Source organism: Borostomias antarcticus, assembly GCF_949987555.1.
Source record: "Borostomias antarcticus genome assembly, chromosome: 9".
Taxonomy (NCBI): domain Eukaryota; kingdom Metazoa; phylum Chordata; class Actinopteri; order Stomiiformes; family Stomiidae; genus Borostomias; species Borostomias antarcticus.
The window spans coordinates 21,700,950-21,711,762 of NC_140242.1; the positions used below are offsets into that span (position 1 = coordinate 21,700,950).

General features: G+C 56.0%; 1 protein-coding gene across 1 annotated transcript; it reads left to right on the forward strand.

Moving 5' to 3' along the window:
- Positions 1 to 349: 349 nt before the first annotated feature.
- On the forward strand, positions 350 to 9,350 carry ankrd50l (ankyrin repeat domain 50-like; the record flags this gene model as incomplete). The annotated part of the gene is made up of 4 exons (XM_084443606.1): positions 350 to 765; positions 3,412 to 3,653; positions 4,981 to 8,597; positions 9,291 to 9,350. The coding sequence occupies 3 exons, from the start codon at positions 350 to 352 to the stop codon at positions 8,580 to 8,582; spliced, it is 4,260 nt and encodes a 1,419-aa protein (XP_084299732.1). The 3' UTR covers positions 8,583 to 8,597; positions 9,291 to 9,350.
- Positions 9,351 to 10,813: the final 1,463 nt, after the last annotated feature.

Consider the following 10,813-nt stretch of genomic DNA (forward strand, 5'->3'; position numbering starts at 1 on the left):
ACGCCAGACAGACTGATTGGAAGAACCTGGGGAGAGAGAAGACCTCAAACACACCTGAGCTTCTGTTGGACTAAACCCACCTTTAACCTCTCACCCTTCACCTTACCACTAAACCCAGGGAGGTGAGCTGATTGGTTACCAGCGGATCTACCAAACTCGGAAGCCTGACTCAGCATTTTCTGGACTTGAAACTCAAGAGAAGTGCCGTGTCATCGCTAGAGCTGTCAGACGTCCAGCGTCAGAAGCGAACGCCGAAGCGGACGGGCCGGTGGCTGCGTAGCAGAGCATGGGGGCGCGGTGCGTGCGGCAGCGTGTTGTCGTCTCCTAGTGGTCGCATCCCGGGGGCCCGATGAGCGGGTGCGGCACCAGCCTGTTCCGGGGCCGGCGCTTCTACTGCCGGGAATGGGCCTTGGACAAGCTCCGGCGCTGCCTGGACGCCCGCTCGGCGCCCGGCCGCCCCGCGGGGGTGCTGGTGACCGGGGGCCCCGGGGCCGGGAAGACGGCCCTGTGCACGGAGGCGGCGTGGCCCACGTCGGACGCGGGTCTCGGGGCGGGGCTGGCGCCGCGTTGCCTGGCCTCCCACTTCTGCCAGCGGGAGGACCAGCGCAGCATGGCGCCGTGGCGGTTCGTGCTGGAGCTGGCGGGGCAGCTGAGGGCCTCGCCGCTCCTCCCGCAGGGGTACAGGGAGAGCCTGGACGCCCCCTCCGTGGCTTCGGCGCTGGAGCCCCTGCACTGCCAGAGGGACCCCGATGACACCTTCAAGAGGTTGGTGCTCCTTTCCCCTCTCCCCAGCCCTGAGTGCTCTGAGCGCCTTACACCGCTTTGACGTGAGTCGAAAGCATTTTGCCCTCCAAAGGTGAGAGCTTGATTGAATTGGGAGAGTAACAGCAGAGCAATGTTCAGCAACTCATACTTCAGTAGTCACGGTTGGTAGAGGCTAGCTTGATAGTGCGACCGCACTCTGATTCTACATAGAAGTCTGATACATGAGCATTGAGCTGGAAGTAAGTATCCTCCTAATTAAGCTGGCAGTCCAGGGGTGCGTGGCGGAGTCACTAACTGTTTAACAGATTTTATATCTGCTCTATTCAACGAGCCTGTCGCTTGTAAAGCCATGTGGCCCTCTCTCAAACAAAGGAGGCCGTGACAGCCGCGCACAGGAAAAAGCCAGCGATTGTTCCTCTTCCTCGGCCACTATATTTATTTATTTATTTATTCCCTCGTAATACAAGCCATTCAGCGCTCTCACAATGGGGGCTCCAGTCTGAACGAGCGCCACAATGCTATTTACGACACGTCCGATTTCAGGGAGCGCGGAGAAAAACAGGACAAAGACGTGAAAAATGCGTACGGCGGCAAGAGCCGGTAGCACACAGCGAGGTCGCCGTCCGCACAATGAGGAGCCCTCTCTCTTCCCCCCTTGTTGTGTTTACTCTGCGAGGGGTTGTCGACGCTCACCCTCCTCTGCTCTGTTTGCTATCCCCCGGTGTGAAGTACAGGGCTGACATTCCACATTCTCCTACGGCAGACCTTGCGGCCGGGAGCTGTGTGTTTTGGAGCCGGAGCGAGAGAAGTGCCCTGCGGTTCAGGCACCGCCGTGTGAACGGTGCTCGGCAAACGAGTGAAACATGAGCTCGGAGCCGGCAGCGACAGGCTACGCAGAGGTTTCCCCGGCTTTAAACAGGCGGCGGCCGTAAGCCGGCAAGTCATTAACGTTAGTTAACGCTGTGTTGCGCACGGTCAACTGGTTGTTTACCGTACACGGTCAACAATGGCTGTTTATCGTAGATGGTCAACAACGGCTAGAGGAGCGCTTCCTGTGGGGGCTTCTTTCAAGGTTTCTCCTCACAAGTCCTCTTTACTGTATGCCCACCCAGTAGGGTTGATCTTTCACTGGTGCTGCACAAGGCCGGTTCTTTAATTAAACGCTTACCCGCAAGACTGACCTGGGCTAAAAGGGTCGTCTCTTTCAACCTCCATACTTTGGGCCGATTGTGACTCGGTAAGGGCGGTTCTGCCAAGCGCCTCACACACAGTGTCCAATTACAGTCGGACCGGGGAGGGGGTGGGGTTCAAAGGTCATTGGGAGTCCCGCAGCTAGGACCACGAGGACAGGATGGGGCAGGAAGCACTGTGAGTCAATTAAGGGGTCATCAACCACATTCGGAACAGAATGTGTGGGCTTGCAGGGTGTGTCCTATTTATCATTACCGAAGCACACAAATGTGTGATAAGCCTTTAACCTAGTTGTCTCGGACAGCAGCCCAAGCAAAGTCTAAAAAACACTCTTAAAAGGCACTACTAAGTGCTTTAAGGTTTAAAGTCAAGGCAAGTGTATACAGTGTAGTTCCCTGTGATCTCAAGTAATGAATTCTACAGCTTATAAATGTCTAAGTCAAACATGATATCCACTCCAGGCAACAGCAGGGTGAGAAACAGGGTGCTAAAGCAACTCATTAGTCTGAGGGAGACTGAGTGTGTCTGTGTCTGTGTCTGTCTGTGTGTGTGTGTGTGTGTGTGTGTGTGTGTGTGTGTGTGCGCGCGTGTGTGTGTGTGTGTGTGTGTGTGTGCGCGCGCGCACACAGGTATGTGAGTGTGTGTGTGTGTGAGAGAGAGAGAGAGAGTTAGAGGGTTTATGCAGTGTTTGCATGTATGTCTACATGTGCTTGTGTTCGGTGTGTTTGTGTGCCCAGGGAGGAACAGGAAATCCCAAACCTTCTTTAGACCTGAGTCATCAGCTGATCGCACCGGTACAACTTTGCCCCTGAGGAGAAAGGGCTTAAAGGGAGAGCGCGTCGAAGGGGGTTGAAAGGCTTGTCTCCGCAAGACAGATCCAACTCCCACTCATTCTGGGGAATTCATGAATATGTCATGAATGAGGAAACACGTGAGGGACTAGGTGAGTCCTTTCTTAGGAAATTGCTCCTTGAGAAAGGACTCACCTACAGTATTCACTCAGCATTTCCTCATTCATGACATATTTTTGGCCTAGTTTAATGGCGCTACTTCATGGCTCTGCCCACAGGTTTTTATCACACCATAGCCTCCAGACAGTCAACGTCTTGCCTGTTGAGACGGTGACTGAATGATGTAATTATGTCCGCTTCCTCCAAGGCGATTTCATCGTCCCCGATTCCTAAGTGTGATGCAATAACGGCAACATTCCATTCGGCAAATGACAACTCTCCACCTCTCCCCTCCCCCCGCTGTCTTCTCTCTCTCTCTCTCTCTCTCTCTCTCTCTCTCTCTCTCTCCCTTCATCCTCTCCCTTCTCTCTCCTGAATCCCCCCCTGTTCTTCGCCGCTAACCCTGAACTTGCTCTCTCTTTCTCTCTCTCTCTGCTGTTCCCCCCTTTACCCCGTTCTCTCTCCCCCTCTCTCTCTCTCTCTCTCTCTCTCTCCCTCTCTCCAGGGCCGTTTTGGGGCCCTTGCTGGACCTCCCTGCTCCAGCCCAGAGCCTGTTCGTGGTGGTGGACTCCCTGGACTCTGGCTGCGCGTTGGGGTCCGGGGAGGTGTCCGGTAGCGCGGGAGCCCCAGGGAAGAGCGGCTCCATCGCGGAGCTCCTGGCCAGCCACCAGCACCTCCTGCCCAGCTGGCTGCTCCTGGTGTGCTCAGTCCGCCGCCAGAACAAAGCTGTGTGCAAAATGTTTTCAGGTACATCTGGAAACTGGAGCTTTTTCTTTTTCCTCTTTTTTTTTTTTTACAATAGACATTCCTCTCAGTGTGATATCAAGGTATTTTGTCTGGCTTCGCTTTGAAAACCACCCCCAGCCTTTTGTAGTGTACTCTTTCCAGAATTGAAACAATTGAGCCACTGTGAAGTACAATTGCTACTCTGAGGTACGATGTGTGTTTTAACGGTAGTGTAGATGTGTTTTGAATATCCACAATGTTTTTACGGTAGTGTCGATGTGTTTTGAATATCCACAATGTTTTTTTTACGGTAGTGTAGATGTGTTTTGAATGTCCACATTGCCCAAGGCACTTTCTTTATCTTTGGATATAATGTAGTGTACTGGTTCTGGCTGACATGAGTCTGTTTAAAAGCAGAACATGGTTAATTGTTTTTGCTATTAACTGATTTAGAAATGTAGCACGATGGATGTTTTCTTTTAAGATTAGAATAATTATTGTCAATCTGAAAGCAACAACCAGAGCTTGATTATTGAGCTGATTGTTTATTGTAATTATTCAGGGAAATATGCATATAGAAGAAAACTAATTACAATCAGAACAACTAAAGCAGCCCTATGAGAGCCATCTATTCCTCAGCGGTGCATACCTAACTGAAAATCTGTGCATATGTACGTAACCAGCATCGTCTTACTTATTTTTTACTGCCCACATACTGTAGGATTAAATTAGACTTTTAAAAAAGGATCCTACGGTCTTATTACTACAGTGTTGGTGATATCTGCAGAGATATTATTCACCATATATGCAGTATAATATATATGTAGTGGATAGGGCTGGGTAAAAAAAATAAAAAAAATCGATGAATCGATTCTGAATCAAATGATTCCGAATCAATTCTTGAATCCCAAAATCGACCTTTTATTTAATGAATAAATGAAGGAATGAATAGTTCATTAATTCATTCAATGATACATTCATTTATTCATTCATTTTTGGAAATCAGTATCGATACCCAGCCATAGTATTGATGTGTTGCATAACTTGCCAGTCATGTAATTAAGGTTACAGCTAAAAAAAAAACTGAATCGATATTGAATCGAATCGTGATAATCGATTCTGAACCTTGTGAATCGGAATCGAATCGATTCTTGAAATTCGAATCGATCGATACCCAGCCCTAGTAGTGGAATTATTGTTACATTTTGTATTTTGAGATTTCACTGTGAATGTATAGGGATTCCATCACTCTGGTCTGTTATGCTATGTAACACAAAACAATTTGACCTGGTTTAGGATGACCTGACCCTTTCTCTCCCTCGCCCCCCGTCTCTTCTCTCTCCGCCAGGTTTTCGGAAGCTGTGCCTGGACGACCTGCGCAAGCCCCCGCCGGTGCGCGACGTCCAGCAGTACATCCTGCGGCGCCTGGACCAGGAGGGCGCCCTGCGGCGCCAGCTGACCCCGGAGACGGCCGACATGCTCAACCTTCTGCACATCAAGAGCGGCGGCTGCTTCCTGTTCCTGGAGCGCGTGCTGGACGGCGTGGCCGGCGCCCTGGTGGGCCTGCGCGAGATCCGCGACATCCCCGGCACCCTGAACGGCCTCTACCTGTGGCTGTGCCAGCGCCTCTTCCCCCGGGGGCTTTTCCTCCAGGTCCGGCCCCTCCTCAACGCGCTGCTGGCCTCCCCGCGGCCCCTCACCCCCCAGCAGCTCTTCACAGCAGCCTGGAGCCAGGACACCTCCCTCACCCCTCAGGACTTCCAGAGCAAGCTCCAGACCTTGTCCACGCTCCTCATCGACGGCCCCGGGGGCAGCAAGCTACTGTTCCATGCCAGCTTTGCAGAGTGGCTGACAGACATCAAGTACTGTACCCAGAAGTACCTGTGTAGCGTTGAGGAGGGTCACACCATGCTGGCCATGGCCTTCACTCTGAGGGGCCCGCACCTGAGCACCGAGGAGACATGCCAGCTGGCCGCTCACCTCATCAGCTCCGGCCTGCACAAAGACAACCTTTCCCTTCTGGCTCTGTGGATGCTGTGGGCGGGGGTGCCTTCCCTCTCCCCGAACTTTAACCCCTGGGCGCACCCCGTCTCCTCTAGCGTTAGCACCCCATCCCCTCCCCCCCAGGCCCCAGTTCTGGTCAGGCACGAGGTCCTCCAGCTGCTGATGAAGAGCGGGGTGTTCCCCGCGTCGTGCTCCCCAGACCGAGGCCCCAGTGTGGGGGTACACTGCACCGGGGGTGGGGGTACGATCTTGCGGCGGGCCCTGGAGAGACGAGACTCCGTAAGGGTGCTACTAGACAGCGGGGTCAGCGCGAACAGGACCGATCCGATCGACGGGAGATCCCTGGTGGCCAGCGCGGCACACGCGGGCTCGGCGGACGTTTGCCACCTGCTGCTGTCCAGGGGGGCCGACCCGTTGATCAGCGACCACCAGGGCCAGACGCCGCTGACCCTGGCCGCCCGACAGGGTCACGTCCAGGTGCTGGCGGTGCTGCTGGACTGGGCCCGCGACCAGGACCCGGACACCTCGACCCGGATGGTGGAGCACGCGGACAGCGAGGGCTGGACGGCGCTGCGCTCGGCGGCGTGGGGCGGGCACACCGAAGTGGTGCGCCACCTGCTGGACGCCGAGGCGGAGGTGGACGGGTGCGACGCGGAGGGCCGCACGGCGCTTAGGGCGGCGGCCTGGGGGGGCCACGAGGAGATCCTGCTGACGCTGCTGGACTACGGGGCGCAGGTGAACAAGGCGGACCGCGAGGGCCGCACGCCGCTGACCGCCGCCGCCTACATGGGCCATCGGGAGGCGGTGGAGATCCTGCTGGACCACGCGGCCGAGGCGGACCTGGCCGACGGCGACGGCCGCACCGCCCTGTCCGTGGCGGCCCTCTGCGCGCCCACGGCGGCGGGGGTCAAGGGTCACGGGGAGGTGGCGAGCCTGCTGCTGGAGCGCGGGGCCAACCCTGGGCACAGGGACCGCGACGGGATGACTCCCCTGCTGCTGGCGGCCTACGAGGGCCACGAGGAGGTGGTAGAGCTGCTCCTGGAGGCCGGCGCCGACGTCGACGAGACCGCCGGGCCCCGTGACGCCGCCACTGCCGCCGTCACCCCGCTGCTGGCGGCCGCCGCCATGGGCCACGCCGCCACGGTGGGCCGCGTGCTCTTCTGGGGCGCGGTGGTGGACGGGATCGACGGGGAGGGGCGGACGGCGTTGAGCCTGGCCGCCGCCCGGGGCAGCCTGGAGGTGGTGCGAGCCCTGCTGGACCGAGGACTGGACGAGAACCACAAGGACGACCTGGGCTGGACGCCGCTGCACGCCGCCGCCTGCGAGGGCCACCGGGCGGTCTGCGCCGCGCTGACGGAGCGGGGGAGCACGGCGCGGGTCGGCGAGATGGACATCGAGGGGCGCACGCCGCTCATCCTGGCCGCACAGGAGGGTCACTGCGGCACGGCGCGGCTCCTCCTCGACCGCCGCTCGCCCGTCGACCACCGGGCGTACGACGGGCACTCGGCCCTGAGCGCAGCCGCCCTGGAGGGCCACAGCGAGGCGGCGGAGCTGCTGATGAGGCGCGGCGCCGACACGGACGTGCGGGACGCTGAGGGCCGGCCCCTGCTCTACCTCCTGGTGCTGGAGGGCCGCCTGGACATGGCCGCCCTCCTCATGGAGAAGGGCGGCGTGCCCCTGGAGTCCCGGGACTCGGAGGGGCGCACGGCGCTGCACGCCGCCGCCTGGCAGGGCGACGCGGAGGCCGCGGGGCTCCTCCTGAGGCGCGGCGCCGACCCCAATGGCCAGGACGGCGAGGGCCGACCGCCGCTGCACTCCGTGGCCTGGCGGGGCCACGTGGAGGTGGGCCGCCTGCTCCTGGACGCCCGCGGCATCGGCGTGGACCTGGCCTGCCGCCGGCAGGGGGCGACGGCGCTCTCGATAGCCGCGCAAGAGGGCCACGCGAACATCGTGGCCATGCTGCTTGAGCGTGGGGCCAAACCTGACCACGCGGACAAGTACGGACGCACTCCCGTCAAGGTGGCGGGCAAACGCGGCCATTTCACCATCGTCCGGCTGCTGGAGAGCTACGGGGCCAAGCCGTACCCGGGCCTCCTGTCACCGCAGCGGTGCCCGGCGTCCTCGGCTGGCCCGGGGAGTAACGGCGGAGGAGGCGTGGCGGCGGCGGCGGCGGCGTCGACCTCGTCGGCTTCGTCCCCGGGCTCCACGGCCGAGCGCTTCCACTCCATCCAGAGCTCCCAGACCTCATCGTCCACCTGCCACTCCCTGGCCACGGTCCAGACGGTGCCGGCCGACTCGCTGAGCTTCACCCAGCAGATCCAGCAGCACTCGCTGCCCCGTAGCCGCAGCCGGCCGTCCACCCTCCTCCCCCCCCCCGCGCCGGGCTCGGGGGCCGGCAGCCTCCGCGGCAGCAGCCGGAGGACCCAGGGGCAGCAGCGCCCCAAGGGCAGCCCCCCGCGCACCGTCTGTGCCGTCGTCACCGCCCTCGTCCACGAGTCCGCCCCCGACGCGCCGCCGAAAGGCTTCCTGCCGGGGTTCGACTACCCCAACAAAGCGAAGCCTCCGACTGCCAACCTGATGAAGGAGGAGAGGGCTCAGTTCGGAGGAGGGGGGAGGTGGAACTCGGTCATGGCCTCCCTGGGGGTGACGCCCGGACAAGATGGCCAAGCGAGGGCTTCCAAAAGCAGGGGGAGCCCTCCGCTGGGGTACCCCGCCTCCCAGCGCCAAAGCCCACCCCAGGGAGAGCCCTGGGAGGGGCCGCAGAAGGCCGCCCTGTCTCCGCCCTTTCACTTTAGCTCGCCAACGCCGCCTTCCTGTGCCTTACCGGGGGACGCCATGGTTGCCATGACGACCACAGACCCACAGCTCAATCTGAAACAGGCCATCAAGCTGCAGTTCGAAGGCCCCACCAGCGCGTCCTTATACAAGAGGGAGACGCCCCTGTGAACTGGGACCTGCTTGGTAAGTAGTGGAACCAAACTCAATCCGGGAACAACCCCTAAATGTCATGAATTCAACATTTATGTTTTAGGATAATCCCTCATGATAAAGAGCATTGATTCTACAGTACATGTACTGTAGGACCTGTTCGAAAACGAGGTGATTCATCTCAACTGGCTTATCCTAATAAATAAAAATGTAATGTAATGTAATTAATGTATCATCACGTGAACAAGTGCCTCACATTGCGGGAATGCAGACAGAACTTATAATAATATTGTGGAACTTAGGACTTGTAAAGTTAGGCCTGGCGATTTAGCTTCCAACTTCCTAGTGAATTTAACATACATTTTAATGTGAATTTTAATGTACAGACCTACAAGTACAGTAGTTGTCACTGTGCATTTTGTATATGAGAGTTTGTCCTACGAGGGCCTACTGTCATGTGAAGGAAACATTGAGGACAGCTATTTTCTCTGAAATACAGTTCCATGGTTACACATCTATTTAAAGGCTAAATTAATTAGAAGTCCTTCCGGACAGCCCAGTATCAACCATTTTCTTTTCCTTTCTTTAAAAAAAAAAAAAAAAGCAACATCACCAGCCCTTGACAGTCTGACCTGAGAATCACATGTCAAGAGCCAAGAGGGCCTTTTGAGGTGACACGTTTGGAAAAATTCCTGGAATTTTAATAACAGTATTGTCTTGTCTTAGGTGGACGGTGGACATGGACCTTTTCGGAGTTCAAGGGGCTGTTTGTGGCGTGGATAATCGCCCTTAAGAGCCAGATGAGAGAGGGAAGGATCTCCACCCCCACCCCCCATCCTCTCCTCCCTCAGCGCACCAGAGGAAGAATGGAGGGGCTGAAGGACATCAAAGCTGTTTACATTCCAGCCTTTTTCCTCTGCCTGTTCTGTGTGCCGGCCAGCTGTCGGCAGACATAAGCTCACACGCTCGGACCAACACACACACACACACACGCACACAGATGAATGCAATCTGTCTCTCTCTCCCTCTCTCTCTCTCTCTCTCTCTCTCTCACACACACACACACACACACACACTGAATGGGGACACACTTCTCATACACACTTTCTCCCTCGCTCACACAAACACATACGCTCACTTACACCTCTGGCAGACACACACAGAGCCTCTCTGTGGTGGTGTGTTGACATTGTCCACGAACAAGTGAAGAGGAATAGGGGCTGTAGCCCTGACCCCTGACCCCTTGCCAGTCCTGGAACAGAAGCCAGACAGAGAGCATGTGACGGCTCCTTGACAGTCGCTTGTCCCCTATCAAAGAAAAGCCATCATTGTGTCACCTATGGTTGGGTGTTATGTACCCCCAACACAACCGCCGTGGTTCAGAGCTAAACCCATTAATCAGTGGACTACTTCTGAAGCAAAAAAAAAAGAACACCTTTCTACTTCATGGTGTCTCAAAGGCATTTTGTTCTAGTAAGCCTAAGAGCGAAAATAGGCCATGTGCTCAAAGGGCTCGTATTCCAAGACAGAATGAGGAAACAACAGACTTGAACACTTCAAATACGATTATACGAGGAGCTCTTATTTTGAAACCATTGCTAATTTTTGAAAGCAATGGTTAGCCTAGTTTGAGAGCTTGTATGTGGCCTTGAATCTTTATCAATGCTTTCCATATCTTACTTTTGGACCTGAAACATGGCTGTTGTGTTTATCGGACTGATTCTGTCAACATGTGTTGACAGGCTGCTAGCCAACCCCCCCCCCCCCCCCAAAAAAAAAAAAACCCAGCAGAAAGCCAGCCCTCCAAAGCGTGACATGTGATCGTACTTGAACACTGGGTTTGCAAACCATAAAAGACTTGGGGGCGAAATGCACTAACTCACACTTGCAGTGTGACCGAGTTGGAATGGAGTTTTAATGACTTGGACCATAAATACCGAAGATAGATTAGAGAAGAAGAAGGTGGGACTGTGTAGCTATTAATTTAAAACCAATGTCCAGACGGAGTGTTCCATTGGTTTTATACTTTTTCATTTGTTAATATTTAATGGCATTCTTTAATTAAAATGGCAGCCTGTGCCATAACTTATTATAAACACCGGGTGAGATGTTCCCATTAATTTGTTTGTGTGTGCGTGTGTGCGCGTGTGCGCGCACGTTTGCATCTGCCTGCCAGTATGTGTTTATCTGTGTAGCTAGTTTATGAATGCACTGTCTGCCTGTGTGTATGTGTTTGTGTTTGTGTGTTG